Raw genomic sequence first — 21,224 nt, 5'->3', positions numbered from 1 at the left:
AACCACAGATGCTTGCGGTGCTCACAGGGCTGGAGAAGATGTAGGAGCCCTGTGGATATAGGGCAGAAGTGATGTCAGCTTGGGAGCAGACTGCCTATACATCTCCTCCAGCCCTTTGATTTTGGATTTGACATGCAAGATATACGCACTATGTAGTTTTACCGTGTGAGTTGTGATAACATTAAAAACCTGTCTGTTTGCCCATTGCTGCACTATTTAGATGGCACTTCCCTGTCTTTCTATACTGGGAACACACAGGAGCAGTGGGGGAAATCACATGCGATTTGGACAGGAATCGCACCTCATTCCTGTTCAAATCGCATGCGATTCTTTGCAGTACGATTTGAGCCCATTCATTTTGTATGGACTCATATCGCACTGCAAAGGTATCGGTACTCGGTATTGTCGAGTACTTGACTGAATGTATCGGTACTCGGACAGAAATGACCCAGACAGCCCTTAGACCTTAACGGATCAAGTCTAGGACATAGGAGTAACTGCTGCTCCACTGTGAGGTAATAAAAAAAAAGAAAGAAAGATGGGAGAGCCTGCCTGGGTAACTACACCTCTTTCCTGGGTCAGTTGAAAAAATACCATTTCTACACTGATGACACCCAAATCTATCTCTCTACCTCCCAGCTCATTCCATCAGTCTGCACACACCAGGGGTGGACTGACAACTCATGGGGCCCCCAGGCAATAGGGGATCATGGGGCCCCTATGTCCTTGCCCAAACTCAAAAAAGCCTATGAAAAAGGTACCAGGGGCATCTCATGGGGCCCCCTACTGACCCCGGGCCCTCGGGCAGTGCCCGAGTTTCCAAATGGTCAGTCCGCCCCTGCCACACACATCACTAATTTACTAACACACATAACGGTCTAGATGTCACACCACTTCCTCAAACTCAGTCTATCCAAAACCAAGCTCATATTATTTCTTCCCCCATGTGCCCCTCTCCTGACGTCTGTCAAGATCGATGGCACAACTATCAACTCGTCTCCGCACGCTAGGGTGCTAGGTGTTATTCTTGACTCTGAACTATCCTTTCGGCCCCACACTAAATCGTTGTCCAAAGCTTGACACCTCAACCTACACATCTCCAAAATACGCCCTTTCCTAACAAATGACACCACAAAGCTTCTAATTAATTCCCTGGTCATCCCTCGTCTCAACTACTGCATCTCCCTCCTCATTGGCTTACCTTTACATACGCTATACCACCTTCAGTCCATCATCAATGCTGTTGCCAGACTCATCCACCCTACCAACCGTTCAGTGTCTGCTACCCCTCTCTGCCAATCCCTCCACTGGTTTCCACTCACCCAACAAATTGAAGTCACAATACTAACAGCAACTTACAAAGCCATCCACAACTCGGCCCCCAGCTACATCACCTAGTCTCAAAATACCAACCAAATCATTCTCTTCGATCCTTCCAAGACCTCCTGTTCTCTAGCTCTCTTGTCACCTCCTCCCATGCTTGCCTCCAGGACTTTTCTCAAGCCTCTTCCATCCTATGGAACTCCCTATCACAATCTGTCTGACTACCTCATAATCTGTCCACTTGTATGCAATCCTTGAAAACCCTTCTCTTCAGAAAAGCCTATTTGCTCCCACCTAACAATTGTACTCTTATTTCTCCATTAGCTCATCCTCCACAGTTCTTACCTTTTGTATCACTCGATCATCTCTCTTAGATCGTAAGCTCTAACAAGCAGGGCCCTCTGATTTCTTTTGCATTCAATTGTATTGTAACTGTACTGTCTGCACCATGTTGTAAAACGCTGTGCAATTTGTTGGCACTATAAAAATCCTGTATAATAAAACCAATGATACAGCTTAGTAGCCTACTGAAAGAGTCCCTCCAGTCACTGGCCTCCTGTGAGGTAGCAAAGACATTGACCATTCCCTGATGCTGTAAATGAAGCTTGCTAGGGTAGATCATGTTATATTGAGGGACTTTATCCTGCAGTCACTTCCTCACCTCAGTAAAGAATGTCTCTTCTGTATTTTGGCAGAAAAGTCTGGGAACAGCATCATTCTAGCATTCTCATAGCTATGCTCAGGATGTTTATAAGCTTCCACCCCTGTCTAGAAATTCAGAAACCTTACCAGGAAGGGTTGCAACGGAGTGCAAGAAGTTTGTTGACCTGTAGAGACTATGTGGGCTCCCTATATAACAAATATAGGGGATACCTCAATCAAATCCAATATAGATTAGTTAGGCTTGTGATCCAGGTATCCCTGCCGGAGAGCACTGACAGATTTGTGATCTTATTTTTCTCCACTGCAGTAGCAATTCTCAGTCACAGACCTGCCCTGAGCCTGTTGTTCAGGCTGCTCTCTTCTCTTGACACCAAGCTTCCAGTGTTAGAACAGTACTAAACAATGCAATAAAAGCCTTACTGGCCATGATGCTAATATAAAGGTAAATGTAAAGAACCTAAGCTAGTATGAAAAATTTATGGAATATTTGTGACCCAGTTTGGGTGAATATACAACTGGATGAAAATTGGATTTTTGTACTTACCTGTAAAATCAATTTCTTGGGAGTACACAAGCAGGTTATAATTCATGACTACCTGGGTTATGTACCGGGGTTATGCGCCACCTATAGATGAATGGACACTGGCAGAAACAAAAAGACAGCAAGTTACCCCTATATAACCTCTCCCATCCAGAAAGAATCTCAGTTATGTAGCAAGCGATGAATCCCCAAGAAAAGGGAAGGACCTCTGTGCCCAGTGATATATTCCAAAAAATGGATTTTACAGGTAAGTATAAAAATGCAAGCACAGAGCAGGTTATAAATCGTAACTCCCTGTGATGTCCCAAAGCACTGCAAATGAGGGGAGGGAGACACAGTAGCCACCACCAGGCCCAACGGAACCACTCTTCAGCCCAAAAAACACTACAGGCAAAAGCAGTATCTTCAGTGGCCCTTGCATCCACCTACAGTAGTAAAAACCTTGTAAAGGTGTGTACCAAAGCCCAGGTCGCAGCCTTGAAACCTGATCCCACTGATGCCTGATGATGGATAGAACAAGAGGCTCCAACCCTTCTGGTAGAGTGAGCCTTCACTTGAAAAGGTGAAACCTTATCCTTCAACCCCTAGGCCTGGGCAATAAACTGATGAATCCACTGTGAAATAGGCATCTTAGTAACTGCCAGACCCTTCCTTAGGACCTTCAGGAAGGATGAACAAAGAATCCAGAAGACACTTTTAAACACATTTTTAATAGCCTGAACTACATCTAATGTGTTAAGAACTCCCGGTGACTGAGGCCTGGCAAAAAAAGAAGACAAAACAATGTCCTGATTAAGGTGAAAATTTTAAACAACCTTCAGCAAAAATTAGGTTAAAGAACTACCCTGTCATAGTGAAGAAATAAAAAAAGGCCCGAGTACAAGTACCAAGTGCCATCTAAGAAAAAAAATAATTAATATAAGGCCCAGACATGGCTCAAAAGGTTGTCTCTATAAAACTTACAACACCAAACTAAAGTCCCATGGTGACAAAGGTGACCTGACTGGAGGCACCATGGGGTCAATTTATAAAGGCAAATAGACTGTGTACTTTGCAGAGTGTAGTTACTCCAGAGCTTAGTAAATGAGGTAAAGCTTCACTTTGCAAAAAATACCCAATCACATGCAGGGAAAATAAAAAACAACATTTTTGCTTGCATGTTATTACCATTTACTGCATGTCCCCAGTTACAACTACTTGCCATGACCTCTGTGGGAGGGGTGAGCTATCTCAGATTAGACAGGTGCAGTTCGTTTTGTTCCAAATTGAAATTGGGACAAAATTTTCATTATTTGGAATTTTCGGATGTATCCACATTTCTGAATTAAACAGTAGTGAATTTCAGTGAATCCAAAATAAATATGGAAGTCATCAGAGCTTCTGCTCATTTACTAAGCTCTGGAGCAACTGCTGTTGCAGAGTGCACACTCTATTTGCCTTTAATAAATCAACCCCCATGACACCTTGAACAAAAGTATGCACCAAAGAGAAAGAAGCAATCTGGCCTTGAAAATAGCCAAGGCTGAAAACTGTCCTTTGATCATACCCAAGGCCAGCATCATATCTACTCCAGACTGAAGGAAAGCCAAACTACAGCTCACAACATACTTGCAAGGATGCAACTTCCTAGCCTCACACCACGCCACATATTTCCAGGTATGCCGGGGCAGCATATAGCCTGAGTATAAGTAGGAATGTAGGAAAAATTACTGTATCACCTGATCTTTGGACTTTTCTGTACTTTTCTGTATTTTATACAGTAAAGCGTTGAGACTTTGCCTTCCACCTGGTTTGAAGTTCTTTAAAGGAGTGTAATACAAGTAACCAGCACCTAGAGTCTAAGGTTTGGGTAATGTAACACATGGGGTATGAAGAGCCAGCAAGAGTCATTCTAGTGCAAAGTATCATATGTCATTGCCATGAGTAACAGAAATTCTGTTAGCAAGCAGCCTGTCAGAAACATGTGACTGTTATAGGTGGGTCAGCCTCTAGCCACAAGCGAGATGTCAGCTTTCCCTATGCAGCATTCTGTCTTCCTTAGCATTGCAGAGGTCACCATCCTGTACAGAGGTTCAAGAGTTAAAGTCAAGAGCGCAATGGAGCCCGCACTATGTGCACGGCAGGGTTCCATGCTGCTACCGGGACAGGCAGGGCCAGTGCTTCCACTAGGAAAACTAGGCAGCCGACTAGGGAACACTGCCACCTAGGGGCAACTGGGCAGAGCACAGGCCTGTACTCTCTCTGTGTGGCCTGTGGACCTCTTGTATGAATTCTTCATTTCTCTGCAGAGCCCCCCTCTCCTCGTACACAGGGATGACATTAGTCCAGGACCCCAGGTGGTTAACAGTCTCTGATTGGAGGATTGGTCCTTTCATCTCCTCCAGCTATAACAGGGAGCTGGATAGTGACCAAATTGGGCGTGTCCAGTGCTGGCTCCACCTTCTTCTACATAGCTGAAGCCAATCAATAGGCAGGGGTGTACTCTGTTTGCAGGGTTAGCCCTATGTGAGTAAGATGTTTGGAGCCCGATGTGTATGAGAGGGAAGCGGTGTAGTGCTGGTAGGCCGTTTGTTCCCACTGACAGCCGCAGCCTGGACTCCGCATCCCAGCAGGAACCATCAGAGGTGAGCTGAGGCTAGGATTTTTTTGTCTATATATGTATAAATTATGGGATCATAGTATACACTTTGAGATACCTATTTACAATTTCATGGTTTTATTTGGGGGCATGTAGTGATACTAGTCCCCAAATAATTGCACATTTTCACTTATCTGTATTTCTATTTTCATTTTTATGTAGCACCTACCTATTTATATCACATACTGACACCAGCGTGGGCACCCACTAAATTAGGGGCAGCTTCATACTTCATTATATGTTATTTTGTCACAGTTGGCGCCTCAAATAATTATTTTTTATTTTCTAATCTGCCCAAGAAGCTGACAAATTTTCCTTCATAACACAAGTCCCTGTTTTAGCCACAAGACCAGACAGGCATAATGGTTTAGATTATCCTGATAACCCTGGCCTTCCTGGGAAAACCACATCAGCAGGGCCACGTCTAATGTCCACATGAACTGACAGCAACAGCTGCATGTTCCCACCTTTCCTCTTTTTAGGAGACATCAGCCTGCAAAGAAGAGCAACAAGACCTGTACCTACATAAGAAAGCCCCACTCAACTTAAAAAGCTGTTTGTGCAAAGAGCAAAAATGTGGTATCTCAGGGGAAGCCCCAGCTGCTAGTGCCAAGTCCCCAGCAGGTAACTAACATAACCCACAAGCTATCCTGAGCCTGCCTTGTGTTCCCCTGTGCCTCCTGCCAGGGTTTTCCTGTACCTCCTGTGTCATGCCTGTTACTATGTTTGGGCTAAAAAACATTCATATTTAATAATGATAAATATGGCTGCTCCATTTTGTTGCCACACACACAAGGAGGCTTTGAACAGATCAAAAATTGGCAAGAACATATGTTCCCCACCCCCTGGTGGCTGGGGGCACAATAGCATACCGCACACAGTGAACACAGGCTGCCTATAGCAAACACCTCCCAGAGGGGAAAAGAGAAACGGTACACATATACAGCTGGAGGCAAACAACCAGCCCTAGCAGGAAAAACAGTGAACACAGTAGCTCAATATCAATTGCCCCCTGTGACGCAACATGGTGCCCGACCCCTTCCCTTCTCACAAAGGACCAGCCAATCTCACACTGCGCTGTCACTTGCATAACAATGCCACTCTCAGCTGCACCCTACACAGAGATTTTCCAGCTTGCAGGACCGCAATCTATGTGCCAGCAGCCTGAGAGCAATTGTCACTGGGTTAATTAATTACACAACCCTTTAAACTCCAAACTGCCACCAGATAGTTTTGGGCCTATCAACCCTTCACAATGTTAGCGAGAACAAATGCGAACAATAAACATCTGTAACACACACTGTCACCACAGACAAGTATATTCAGAGTATTATTACATGCAGTAGCACTCTTCAAGAGACAGGGATTCTTTAGTTTGCAATAAAAGCTTTAGAGACAGTTTCAACACTTTTCAAAATAGGGTTTATTATTAAAAAGGACAAAATTTCGCAATTAAAATGTTTACAGAAAAAAGATGTTACACAGACATAAAGAGAACAATAAAGCAACAGAGAAATAAAAGAAAGAAGTTAAGAAGGCAGAATACTTGCAAACTCCTGGTTTAGCAGAATCCAAATGTCCGAGCAAAAATGTTGCCTTGGCTCTCAAATCCGTTAAGATGTTCCTTGATTGATGTTAAAGGAGAGCTCCCCCTTCACAAGTCCTGTCACTCCTTTTCTATGATATCAAGGGGGTGAGGACAGAGACAAACTGACCAATAATCTAGTTTAAGGGATGGGTGTTGGGAGGTCACGAAATGTAAGTCCCAACTACAGTTTTATAGTAATATTAAACTCCAATACGTGCAGGTGGTATTCTAGCAACTGGCAGATTAAAATTCAGAATTGTATTTCGAACTCAGGGATACTAAACACAGCGTACCTTTGTCACCTAGGACAGAAGAGACTGCTTTCACCCCTTTTCTATGAGCTAACATAGTTAGGTATAACCTTGATTTGTTTGGTATTATATTCCCTGTTCAAATATATACCTAATATTAATGTGCTCTGTTCCTATTGAATTCTATGAATCGTATGTGGAATTGTTACATGTGGAATAGCCGTTTTATGGCACATTCTGCATTCCTAGAGCTCTAATGTCCTTACAGGTCATGTGTGACTGCATGCCTGAGTTATTATTGTTTTACAATGGGGCAAAGGAAAGTGTTTTCCATGGTTCATGGAAAACAGACATCCTACCAATACTAATTAGCTGTTTACAGCCCTGGACACTGGCATCTATTTGTGCTTTATTTAAGATAAGAGGCTCTTTAAAAGTTCATTAAAAGTTACATCTACAAATTCCAGTTTTCAGGAGGAGGGAGGAGGGGAGGAAGATAATTGCTCATGAAAAACAGAATTCTGAGACCTTAACAAGATGGCTGTCAAGTACAGCTTCCATGTCTCTATTGCACTCAATTGTTAAGCCCCCTAGTAGGGGAAAGGAGGAAAAGGCACACATGAATTTAAAAGCAGCAATAAAACAGATACCAAAATTGACTTACAGGAACTTACCAATCTCACGGCAGGATCTGTCTGGAAAGACCACGATCCAACTTTCACCCATTCCGGCGGATAATGTCTAAGTAGACCCTCAGGGACTCAATCCCCCTATCTTAGGGTCCCCTGCCCTGGACCTGTACAGCACTCTAGTGGAAACACCTTGGTGAGTCATTACTGCACAGGCTTCCGCATATGCAGGGTCCAGTGCCAAATTGTTGCATTACAGGCAGTTCCCGCATGTTTTTCCCAATCCCATCATAGCATAGACCGGGCACAATCCATCTTAGTGTCACAGCTGTAGGACTGGATCCAGACAACACCAATCTCCTGATCCCTGCTGGAACCATTGAAAATCTGGTAGCATTATGCGGAAAGCTGCACATCAGTATCTATCACTTTCTGAAACTGGTGAAAAAACTAAGATATGTCCTGTATGGGATGGGCTATATAGGGGAGGACATCCTGTCTATTTGTTTCTGCCAGTGTTCATTCACCTACAGATAATGCATAACCCAAGTAGTCCTGATTTATGACCTGCTGCATGTCCCGTAATGTACGAAAAAGAAATTGTGTTTTTGAATAATTAATAAAAAGAAAAAACTTTATCATGTTTGTTTTGCATTTTAGGGGGAAATATATGGCATTAAACCCAAAATATGGATATTACTGTTTGAGAACCAGATTATATCTGCAATCAAAGACTTACGTGATGAATTGAGCATTGTCATGTTCTTTTCTAGGCACTAAATTTTCCATTCTCCATAAAGAAAACTGTTTTAAAGTTTGCCAAGGTGAAGCGCTTACTTCAAACTGGTCCTTATTATCCCAGATCTCAAACCCAACAAGAACCACAGAAATGTTTAAACTGTTGAAATCCTATGTAAAATAGAAAAAGCAAAGCTGGCATTACAAGATGGCAAAAAAGTAGATTGAATTGTGTTTCCTCAAAACAGGGAAATAAAGAAATATTCACTTTTCTATATGATGCCAAACAGAATCCACTTACACTCCCTTAGCCACTATCTCAGCCGAATGAAGAAGTAATAGATCTTTAGGCAGTACGTAACTAAAACATGATACGGGAAACATCTATCTGCCCAGCTTCATGCTCTTACCTCTACTCTCAGACAGCTGAATGAGGCCACAGTAGCATCAGCCATCAACTGGCTTCCTGAGATTTGCATAATGTTTCTACAATCTCAGGACAGGCCTGTGTAAAGATAATGTGACAGGATCTTCAAGAGAGTTGACCCTAGGCACCAATGTTGAGACTATGTTATCTGATTATTGAAAAACTGTCTCCCATTACCAGAAAGAGTCTGCTACTAATGTTTGAAGGTTACATTTTTAGCATTCAAAGAAGAAATATTTTTTACCTTTTGAGCACCAATTGGGGAGGGGGTACATGGTGATGAAGACCTCTGAGGATTCTACAAACCCTAAGAGGCTTCCTTGGAGAAAGGCTGTCAAGTAGCAAATGAGTACATAAACCATTGAAGAGTAATTACTGCTGTTAAAATTATGTACCTGATCTACATATAAGAAGTGTTTTGAAAAGCATTAAGCTGTCTGAACCTCCATTGTCCAAAGCTGTTCTATCAAAAGAACCTGTGAAGTCCACAACGGCTGTTGATTGATGTTCTACCTGGCAATTTACTTGTGTAGCGGGGCCATTGCCGTTTCCCTTTTAACCCCCCTGGCGGTATTCGGGGAAAACTTTCAGTACCAAAAGCTGTAACCCCGGGGTACACTCAGGAATGCCCTGCAGCGTTGCTCCGGGATCCCTGTTTCACTTACCTTGTCCTGCGCTCCTGCGATGTCCCCCCTGCAGTGTCCCCGGCCATGTCCTCTGGCCGATGCCAGCATCCGTCTTCCAGGTTCCGTTCCCTGCGAGCGTTGGGACGTACGGGGGGATTGAACGGCGGTAAATTAAAAAATTTTAAAAGTGACATTCACTCAATACACTTAAATCACATAGTAAAACATTACTGTATCAAACCATTTCACATACATTTTGTTCCTAGTGCTTTGTCCTGTGCCCTGCCTGCATTTTTACTGTTCTTTCTGCCTGGAAACTGAGAAACGTCCATAGCGTCCAAAAAGCGTCCCTTTAGGTCAAAAGCAGTTTTAGACCAGCTAGAGAACAGCGATAGTAAATTAGAACTACTTGCAGAATTGAGTGGTAATGATTTGTGGGGAAATTCGTCATCAAACACTGAAAACGATTTTGCGACTGAGCTCAGTGATGTGCAAACTTGGCGCTCTATTTCAAATTTCAGTGTTTTTGGTTTGATTACATTATTGAATTAAATGTATTATTATTGTTTAGGATTATTTATTATATTATAATTTATGATTTCGTGTTTCAATATCATACCGGGGATGTTTACTAGACTCTTGTTAAGACAGATTTCAGTGAGTTATTCCTAAGAATTACAGGCCTACAATAAAAAAACAGCATATTTCCATGCAAAAAAAGTACTGCTTTGAGCACAGAAATATTGACATTATCAGACGGCTAGAGAGGGTAAAGAACTGTTTCCCTTTTAAGACTGCATGTTGGCAGAAAGGGTTTGATTTGCTCAGATCTCAGCAGTACTGGAGTGTTTGTGGGAGTTGCAGTTTCATTACAGAGGCAGACAATGTCACTTTATACTGCACAGAACTACAAGACCAGGATGCTTTGCAAGGAGGAAGGGGGGTGGAGGGGAGCCATGTGGGCCTTTGCAGGGGACATGTGGGGGCTAGTCTGCAGACCCCACTGTGAAGTACACTGACACTGTTTCCAGAACAGCAGAGGTTGCTAAGGACAACGGTTATCTACAGCAGCTGAAGTCAGCAGCAACTGTGATCATTGGTACCAGTCACCCGTGACGGCAGTTACCGACAGCAATGACATCTCCCCCTGCAGAGAGAGGTCAGAGTGTTGGAAATCACAGAGGAGGCCTGTGACCATCCCAGGTGAGGCACCTCAGAGATTGTGCAGCACCGACAATTGACAACAGGAAAAAACTAGCCAGAGAGACAGAGCCCCAGTCATCATCCCTTCAAGGAGTTAACCCATGGAGACTGTTCTTCTTAGATGTGATGAACAACTGCTAACCAGTGACATGTCAGTCCTTAAGAGCACTCCACCAATTCACTAACACAGGCTTGTGCAACACATAGACTTACACAGTGTTACAACCCTACAGTATACAAGTGAATTTCTGACTGAGCCTAGAGATGTCAGTTTAGCTGGGGACATATTGCTGCTATAGTTGCAAGGGGTTATACTCATCTATAGCTATACCGGTATATACATATATACATGAATATTGTGTTTATTGATGTGATTGTGCCAATTCTAGAAGGTTTGTGTATTCAGTGCATTTAACTGATATTTTCCAAGTTAATTTGCAGTCTATTTGCAGAGTTTTTCCCGTCTTACTAAACCTGTTATAAAACAAAAGGTGTACTCGTGTGCTGTGGATCCAATATATATATATGGTTCATCACTGAAGTAAAAAGAAAGAAAGAAAACATTCCTGCGCCAATGCAAAATAAATAAATCAATATTCTAAATTGCTGCTGTGCAAAAATGTGAAAACACAAATAGTGATATTTATAAATTAAACAGCGCAAAATAGACCTACATACAAATGTTAATAAATCACAAAACATAAATGTCCCATGTTCATTAGTGAATATCTTATATCAAAAATCTTCAATAAAAACACCACAGGACCACTTGTGATGAGGACTGGGGATTCCAAATAATCTTAGGATCAAAGAAAACTTCCATCTTTCACCCGTGCACACCAACATCAAATGCGCTCACTGAAGTAAGGACAGAAGTGCCCGTTAATTCCAGCAGCTCCTCCGGGGGTGAGCGCTACACTTGTAAGTTGGTTCACTGTTTATATTGTGTTATCTGTTACACCCTGTATTGTATGGTTTGTACAGCCCTTATTTATAATTAAAGGACTAAAAAAAAAACTCTGTGGAATTGATGTGAAGAGTGGCTGTGTAGACAAGGCACTAAGCATGTTTAATGGCTAGTGATGTTTCCTCTTCAATTCACAAACAGTCCCCCTGGCTCAACACTGAAAGTCTCTGACTTCCATCCAGATTTTACACCCTGTGCCCTTTAACCATTTCTCTAACTGCCCACTTCAAGCTTACTCACCATGTTCATAACATTAACCATTTCATGTACTTTGTTTTTCAAAGATGTTGTATTTTTGCCATATTTTTGATGCTGAAAAAAATGGAATTATATATTAAAAAAAAATATTCAATATCATGATTTCATACAAGCTAATACTGTATTATGGCTGGGTTTAAAACAAAAAACACAATACTCACCATTGATAAATCAGCAACTATAACCATTTCTATATACTTCATTGATTTCAGAAGTTTGTCAATTTCTTCCTACAAAGTTGAAATACATTAAACATTGTCAGCATGATACTTTCAATAGCTAACAAGCACCTTTTTACGGTTTCCGCAGAAGAAAATGCCAGTTGCTTCTTAGTGCATGGCAAACAATTGTTTTATAAAAGCTGCAATCTGTTCTGAGAAAGTACATTTGATTACTCTCACAGTGAGGAAAGCTTAGAAAAAAAACAAAATATGTCATTATTTATGTCAATAAATGGAAAAAAAGAATGTAAGGGGTGTCAGCATGACCACAGCCCAGGATAGGGCTGGATTGAGAGACACGTGGGCCCCCTAAACTAGCGCTAATAAGATATGTTGTGCTGGTGGCAGTATCTGGCAGAGGAAAGTCTTCCAGCACCTACTACCTTCACAATGATGAGATGTTATGTGGCCAAATGCCAACAACCTCAAAGGAAATTGATGGTGAAAAATTTGTAAAGGTGTGTTATAAAAGGCCACAGTAAAGCAATGAGATGTCACCAGCGCTCCATTGCAAACATCTCATTGTTTTATTGTTGCAGTGCCATCTGCTACAGTCACTATGACCACCCATCTATTTTTAGGTCGAACACTGAAAGAATTGTGGTCCTCATCCTTAGAATCCTTACAATAAGCCATGTCTTTTAAAAACATCCACCTTTCTCCATGCCCACCCATCAATGTGGAACACTAACATGCTGGATGGTACACTTTCTGTAGCCCACAGATATCTGTCCCTACCATGAAAGGTCTAGATAGTTGTCTATGCCCACCCCCCCTTCCCCTGGCCAAAGGTTTTCAGTTCTCCACTGTTGCTACTGACTTTTCTGATGTTCCACTGCATACTATTTCTCTAAAACCATTCACAGTAAGTATAACTACAGGAATAAGGAATGCCACACACAAAACTGTGTGCCATGGCTTTTAGGAGAAGAACCAGCTTATGCAAAGATGCAGGAGTCACCATGACTTGACAAAAGGGATTGAACATGGTCCCTAAACATTGGTTTTTAATGAATTTTTGATGTCTTGATGTAAAAAGCCTTTGTGATGCACAAGGAGGAATGTTGGTGACAATTTTCTTTTTAAGAATGTTTGATGGCTCTATCCCTGTTTTTACTTCAGTGCCCAGAATCAAATTAAGAAGCATATACCAGTATTGTGTGTTCTAAATAATTGTACAAAGATCTGAGTATTGATTTTTTTTCCATAATATCTATTGGTGAGCAGTTGGTTTTACTGGAGAAAATAGAACATAAAATATAAACATATGCAACAATCCTTACTAATGGGTGCAATATCAATAATGAAACCTGTTAAAATAAATAAAGATGGTCAGGAGTGGCTGTTTATCAAGAATATAACATTTGAATTCTAGAACTGAGGCCCATACCTCCATAGTGATAGCGCCATGGTGAACAATCTCTGGTTTTATTATGTATTGCTAGAATTCTTTTTAACAGTTTAACACACAACAATATTCCACTCCCTGTCTGCATCGCAGGTGTTACATCTTTAAGATCAGGTGCCTGTACACCCCTTTTACAAAATGGTATACTACATATATTGATTGATTAATCTCTGAGCCCCTTTTATGGTACACATGCATTGTTGTTTTGTCCCTACCTCATTCTCTAGCTAGGGGATGGTCTAAGTAGTTAGTCCCACCCCTTTTCCTCATGCTTTAGCCCTCCATTCATCACATGTACTGTATTCTGCTGGAGCTAGACACAATATAATTTTTGACCTATCTGATGTTCATCTGTTATGATCTGCACATGCTTTAGATTAAAGCTTTCTATGATTTGCAGGATGTCATTTGGGTCATATCACTGTCTGCTAATTCTACTAAGACTGTATGTACAGCTATCTCAGCACAACTGGATCAGTTATAGAAATCACACTTTCAGTGCTTAGATTGGAGATCCAGAAGAGCCACAATACACTACCTTTGATGGTAAAATTCGTGCAGGATTCATCACTGACTTCTGTTAAGATTCTGCACAGAACCTGCATGGAAACAGAATTGCACAGAGACAGGAGGTAAATTCTATATTTGGTTGTCCTGTGGCGTGGATTCTGCATTCTGGACTAAGATCACCTGATGTCCCTCAACAATTTTCTTGCTGAAAATTAGAAATTACTGTTTATTCCTTCTGATAGGTAGTGGGGGATTGTTAACTGGGTGTTAGGGTTTGGAACAAAAGGGTTGTTTTATTAAAGGCAAATAGGCTTTTCACTTTGCAAGGGAAGTTTGATTTTGCAAGGGAATATTCCTCGGAGCTTTGCAAAGAACACACAATCACGTGCAAGAAGAATAAAAAAACAACATTTTTGTTTGTACATGATTGGGTGATGAAAGTCTGCAGAGTTTCACCTCATTTACTAAGCTCTGGGGAAAATGTCCTTGCAGAGTAAACAGTGTATTTGCCTTTAGTAAATCAACCTCAAAGTGTTTAAGTTTTCAGTTGGAGTAGGAAGCACAAAGAGGGATTTACTAAAACTGGAGCACACACTATTTGGTGCAGCTGTGCATTGTAACCGATCAGCTTCCAGGTTTTACTGCCAAAGTGTAATTGAACAAGCTGAAGTTAAAAGCTTTAAAAATTAAAACACCAAATTAATAAAGTGTTTAAAGTGGTGCTGCATGAATAATCAATAATAAATACAATGATGAAAAAATATAATCACTATTGAGTTTTTATGGGTATTTACGATATATTTTTTCGTCATTATATTTTTTCATGATTGTATTTATTATTGATTATTTATTCAGCGTCACTTTAAATACTTTATTCATTTGGTGTTTTAATTTTTAAAGATTTTTGGGGGGTTTATATATAGTGGCAGCTCCTTTATATATAAGTTGCATTTGGCGTGATATAATAGATATTGATTACATCATCACATTTATTTTATATAATTTTCTGAAGTTAAAAGCTGACTGGTTACTATGTATAGCTGCAGCAGATTCAGGTTTAGTAAATCCCCCACAGTATGCTTGCATGTATTGTTATCTTTGCCCTTCATCTCTTGTATTTCTCTGTGCAAGTCAGTCAGAATGCAATGTGAACATGGTATTTCCTTTTAAAGGCTAACCACTTTTTATTAGCAGCAGGTTGCATTTGATTTGCTTTTTTAAGGTGGTATTTAACCCCATAATAAAATGTAATTAAAATGTAAAATAATGCAGCTTACCAATCCTCAAACATGGTAGCTGCATTACTTTTCCTTTTTTTTTCCCCAGTATTGTCCAGCAGTATCGGGACAGGGTTGCCCACTGCCCAGGGCAAGGATTCAGAATTGTGCCCCACTCCCCCCACTTTTATTGTATGTCATAGAATGGGTGTATCACTCTGCATCTAATTGTTGCCCCCTTGCTTCTCTGCACCCAAGGCAGTTGCCCCTCCTGTCCACTCCTTGTCCCGGCCCTGTTGTCCAGCATGGAATGTGATGAGTACAGCATAGGGTTGCTCTTGTTCTATAAATGTTCTCTGGGGTCTTACCTTAGTATTGTTCATTGTCTCACCTCATTCATAGTAGGTAGCACATTCTGAGCTAACGTAGATCCCTCCAAATGTGTAGGTGTCACAGCACAGGCTTTGGGGTTTTCTTCTTTTTCTTCATATACAATATGTTTTCCCTCTGCCAGGTTCAGTGGTTCAATTAAATATCTCTGGCCTTGTGTTTTGATGACCCCACTTTTAAAAAAATAAACAAAAAATACTGTTTAAACAGCAGTGCGGTCTTATAGCTACATTACATCCATCTTTAAAAATCCTAACAGCAACTATACATACTAAAATAATTTGAGAAGGTTATTTTTTTAATTTTAGGCAAGTCAGGCATACATTCAGAGGCTGGAGTGTGTATTCCTTAAACTATACTTGTTAGAAATTCCACATACTGTACATATGCTGTAGCTGTAGCTATGGCCTGTGCTAGACTATCTTGCGTACTAGGCAAGACCAACTACTACCCCACCAACCCCCCAAAAAAAATGTAAAACAGTAGAAAATATTAAATCAACAAAACATGAAACTGCTAAATTTCTTTTAATTTGCAAAAATAAGTGACATAAAATGCCACCAGCATCAATATTAAAGACAAAATATATAATAACCAAATATAAATTAACTGTATTAACCAATCAGACAGAGAAACAAAAAAAAGAGACAGAGTTAAAAAAACTCCATGGTGATCAGCAGCCACCAGCTGGCTTGCAGTAAGTGACTGAGTCTGAGAGGAACACTGGAAGGAGTGGCAGCTCAGCTGCTACACTGACACCCGGCATCTTCCTCTGTCCTTTCTTTCTCCCCCTCTGCCACCCCTCCCCTCAGCTGAAGGATCATTCATGATGTGCCGGCATTCCACATGATCAATCAGCATCTGCTCCCCTCACCCTGACCATTGTATGCCCCCTTCCTCCTCCTGTCACCTCCATGACCCGCCATCTTCCTAGGCACTGCTCACCTCTGATGACTCCTGACAGGCTGTGGCTGTCAGTGAGGACAGCTGGCCTTTCCAGCACTACACTGCTTCCCTCACATACACATCGGGCCCTGATCATCCTACTCACATAGGGTTAACCCTGCAAGCAGAGCACACCCCCGCCTATTGATTGGCTCCAGCTGTGTAGAAGAAGGCAGAGCCAGCGCTGGGCACATCCCATTTGGTCACAAGCTGGCTTCTTGTTACAGCTGGAGGATGTACCGGAGATGTATGGACCAATCCTCTGATCAGAGATTGCTGACCACCAGGGTCCTGGGCTAATGTCATCACTTCCCATCCTAGGGGGAGCTGACCCTTCACTGTTACATGAATACTGTTTTATATATATATATATATATATATATATATATACACATACATACATACACATCATTCCCTGTGTATGGGGAGAGGAAAATCTGCAGAGAAATGAAGAATTCATACATGAGGTCCATAGGCCACACAGAGAGAGTGCCAACCTGAGCTGCGCCCAGGTGCCCCTAGGTGGCAGTGCACCCCAGGTGGCTGCCTAGTTTGCCTAGTGGAAGCCCCAGCCCTGGCTGTAGCATAGACAGGGGTGGACTGACCATTTGGAAACTCAGGCACTGCCCGAGGGCCCGGGGTCAGTAGGGGGCCCCATGAGATGCCCCTGGTACCTTTTTCATAGGCTTTTTTGACTTTGGTCAAGGACACAGGGGCCCCATAATCCCCTATTGCCCGGGGGCCCCATGAGTTGTCAGTCCACCCCTGAGCATAGACATACCTGCACACATCACAAGCTTATAATTAGAGATGAGCGAAGAAATGAAAAATTCGATTCGACTGATTCGGCGAATTCGTGGACAATATTCGATTCGAGTCGAATAAATTCGCTGTGAATTTAACTTAAAAAAGGGTGTTTCTAGGCTTCAGAGAGACTTAATATTAGTGCAGAACACTGTACCTTTAATTTAAATGCCCTTGGAGTCTGCTGGGGAAGAGAAATAATACTGTCACTCAGTATGACATGCAGATGAGTGCCGTCGATCTTAGAATCACCGCACACTTCACTCATTTGGCCAGTCACGGGGCCAAAACCAGTGTTTGGAGCCACAGTGTGGCGGTGGAGGCAGCAGCAATGGGAGGCCATACAGCAACCTATGACAAAATGGAAACCAGCAGGAGTGTGAGGAGACCTGAAAGTGGCACATGGCAGAGTGGGAGCAATGGGAGGCGGTACAGGGACCCAGGTCACACTGTGGGCCCAGCAGCAGCGTGACCAGGCGGTACGGGGGCCCATGGCAGATTTGGGGCCTGGCAGCACCTATGGGAGGCCTGTAATCTGCCAGCACCCTATGACAAAATGGAACCCTGGGCTGGGGCAGGCAGAACCGCCGTATCTTTATCACGGTTTTCCCAGGCCACCGAATGGCGACGCTGCATATGCTGACGCAACGCTGTAGTCCCAACATGGGCCCCCTGGCCACGCTTGACTTTCTGGCCACATAGTCGACATACGGCTACGTTTACTTCCTCGGGCGGCTTGACGAAAAATTGCCACACCGCCGAGTAGGAAACTTTGCCTCCGCTACTCCTCACTGGCTGACTGCTACTTCCTCCGTGCACACCGGCACCACTACTGGCCGTGGTGGTAGGCTGCAGTGGAGCTGGTGCTCTGCTCCGTGGCCGTTTGCCTCCACTGACACTGCTGCGACCCTGCTGCCTCCTGGCAGCAGCAATGGGAGGCCGTACAGGGACCCATGAGAGACTCTGGACTTGGCAGCAGCATGAGGAGGCGGTATATAGGGGCCCATGGCAGATTAGGGGCCTGGCAGCAGCTATGGGAGGCCCGTAATCTGCCAGCACCCTATGTCAAAAAATTCAACACACCAGCAGTGTGAAGAGACCTGAATGTGGCACATGGCAGAGTGTGGCGATGGAAACAGCAGCAATGGGAGGCCGTACAGGGACCCATGAGAGACTCTGGACTTGGCAGCAGCATGAGGAGGCGGTATATAGGGGCCCATGGCAGATTAGGGGCCTGGCAGCAGCTATGGGAGGCCCGTAATCTGCCAGCACCCTATGTCAAAAAATTCAACACAACAGCAGTGTGTGAGGAGACCTGAAAGTGGCACATGGCAGAGTGTGGCGATGGAGACAGCAGCAATGGGAGGCCGTACAGGGACCCATGAGAGACTCTGGACTTGGCAGCAGCATGAGGAGGCGGTATATAGGGGCCCATGGCAGATTAGGGGCCTGGCAGCAGCTATGGGAGGCCCGTAATCTGCCAGCACCCTATGTCAAAAAATTGAAAACACAAGCAGTGTGAAGAGACCTGAATGTGGCACATGGCAGAGTGTGGCGATGGAGACAGCAACAATGGGAGGCTGTACAGGGACCCATGAGAGACTCTGGACTTGGCAGCAGCATGAGGAGGCGGTATATAGGGGCCCATGGCAGATTAGGGGCCTGGCAGCAGCTATAGGAGGCCCGTAATCTGCCAGCACCCTATGTCAAAAAATTCAACACAACAGCAGTGTGTGAGGAGACCTGAAAGTGGCACATGGCAGAGTGTGGCGATGGAGACAGCAGCAATGGGAGGCCGTACAGGGACCCATGAGAGACTCTGGACTTGGCAGCAGCATGAGGAGGCGGTATATAGGGGCCCATGGCAGATTAGGGGCATGGCAGCAGCTATGGGAGGCCCGTAATCTGCCAGCACCCTATGTCAAAAAATTCAACACACCAGCAGTGTGTGAGGAGACCTGAAAGTGGCACATGGCAGAGTGTGGCGATGGAGACAGCAGCAATGGGAGGCCGTACAGGGACCCATGAGAGACTCTGGACTTGGCAGCAGCATGAGGAGGCGGTATATAGGGGCCCATGGCAGATTAGGGGCCTGGCAGCAGCTATGGGAGGCCCGTAATCTGCCAGCACCCTATGTCAAAAAATTCAACACAACAGCAGTGTGTGAGGAGACCTGAAAGTGGCACATGGCAGAGTGTGGCGATGGAGACAGCAGCAATGGGAGGCCGTACAGGGACCCATGAGAGACTCTGGACTTGGCAGCAGCATGAGGAGGCGGTATATAGGGGCCCATGGCAGATTAGGGGCCTGGCAGCAGCTATGGGAGGCCCGTAATCTGCCAGCACCCTATGTCAAAAAATTGAAAACACAAGCAGTGTGAAGAGACCTGAATGTGGCACATGGCAGAGTGTGGCGATGGAGGCAGCAGCAATGGGAGGCCGTACAGGGACCCATGAGAGACTCTGGACTTGGCAGCAGCATGAGGAGGCGGTATATAGGGGCCCATGGCAGATTAGGGGCCTGGCAGCAGCTATGGGAGGCCCGTAATCTGCCAGCACCCTATGTCAAAAAATTCAACACAACAGCAGTGTGTGAGGAGACCTGAAAGTGGCACATGGCAGAGTGTGGCGATGGAGACAGCAGCAATGGGAGGCCGTACAGGGACCCATGAGAGACTCTGGACTTGGCAGCAGCATGAGGAGGCGGTATATAGGGGCCCATGGCAGATTAGGGGCCTGGCAGCAGCTATAGGGGGCCCGTAATCTGCCAGCACCCTATGTCAAAAAATTCAACACACCAGCAGTGTGAGGAGACCTGAAAGTGGCACATGGCAGAGTGTGGCGATGGAGACAGCAGCAATGGGAGGCCGTACAGGGACCCATGAGAGACTCTGGACCTAGCAGCAGCATGAGGAGGCGGTATATAGGGGCCTATGGCAGATTAGGGGCCTGGCAGCAGCTATAGGAGGCCCGTAATCTGCCAGCACCCTATGTCAAAAAATTCAACACACCAGCAGTGTGAGGAGACCTGAAAGTGGCACATGGCAGAGTGTGGCGATGGAGACAGCAGCAATGGGAGGCCGTACAGGGACCCATGAGAGACTCTGGAACTGGCAGCAGCATGAGGAGGCGGTATATAGGGGCCCATGGCAGATTAGGGGCCTGGCAGCAGCTATAGGGGGCCCGTAATCTGGCAGCACCCTATGTCAAAAAATTCAACACACCAGCAGTGTGTGAGGAGACCTGAAAGTGGCACATGGCAGAGTGTGGCGATGGAGACAGCAGCAATGGGAGGCCGTATAGGGACCCATGAGAGACTCTGGACTTGGCAGCAGCATGAGGAGGCGGTATATAGGGGCCCATGGCAGATTAGGGGCCTGGCAGCAGCTATGGGAGGTCCGTAATCTGCCAGCACCCTATGTCAAAAAATTCAACACACCAGCAGTGTGTGAGGAGACCTGAAAGTGGCACATGTTTGAGGCATGATTCATGGCGGATTTAGTCAGTTGTGTCAGGAACTGGTGGTTTGAAATCCAGACTAATCCACGCCTGATTCATTTTCACAAACGTGAGTCTCTCCACACTTTGGGTGGACAGTCGTGTCCTCCGCGGAGTTACAATACCTCCTGCCGCACTAAACACGCGCTCCGATGCCACGCTACTGGCCGGGCATGACAGCCTTTCAAGGGCAAATTCAGCTAGTTGGGGCCAAAGGTCAAGTTTCGTTGCCCAGTAGTCAAGGGGATTGTCTACCTCGGTTGGCAGGGTGCTGTCCAAGTAGGCCCAAGCCTGTTGTTTGAGCTCCTGCTCCAGGTCCACCTGATGCTGCTGCTGCTGCTGCGGCTGGTTAGTAGTTTCCTCACTGCGCTGGTGAAGAA

At 44.2% G+C, this 21,224-nt stretch overlaps 2 protein-coding genes across 2 annotated transcripts in view; both read right to left on the bottom strand.

The window, feature by feature from the left end:
- Positions 1-2,576, bottom strand: part of LOC149450056 (zinc metalloproteinase-disintegrin-like berythractivase) — a 39,903-nt gene extending 37,327 nt beyond the window's left edge. Inside the window, exon 1 of the mRNA XM_089692501.1 lies at positions 2,531-2,576. Within this exon, the coding sequence (XP_089548627.1) occupies positions 2,531-2,576 (46 nt within the window). The remainder of the gene's footprint in view (positions 1-2,530) is intronic.
- A 5,792-nt stretch (positions 2,577-8,368) lies between these two features.
- LOC149450055 (snake venom metalloproteinase atrolysin-D-like) overlaps positions 8,369-21,224 on the bottom strand; it is a 46,098-nt gene continuing 33,242 nt past the window's right edge. Inside the window, exons 6-9 of the mRNA XM_089692401.1 lie at positions 15,600-15,771; positions 12,014-12,082; positions 11,835-11,906; positions 8,369-8,542 (exon numbers count right to left, since the gene is read on the bottom strand). Coding sequence (XP_089548527.1) covers positions 8,369-8,542; positions 11,835-11,906; positions 12,014-12,082; positions 15,600-15,771 — 487 coding nt within the window. The remainder of the gene's footprint in view (positions 8,543-11,834; positions 11,907-12,013; positions 12,083-15,599; positions 15,772-21,224) is intronic.

This window comes from Staurois parvus, unplaced genomic scaffold (genome assembly GCF_062004578.1).
Source record: "Staurois parvus isolate SC_StPar_1 unplaced genomic scaffold, SC_StPar_1.0 ptg000586l, whole genome shotgun sequence".
Classification (NCBI taxonomy): domain Eukaryota; kingdom Metazoa; phylum Chordata; class Amphibia; order Anura; family Ranidae; genus Staurois; species Staurois parvus.
This window is presented reverse-complemented; position numbering and strand designations above follow the sequence as displayed.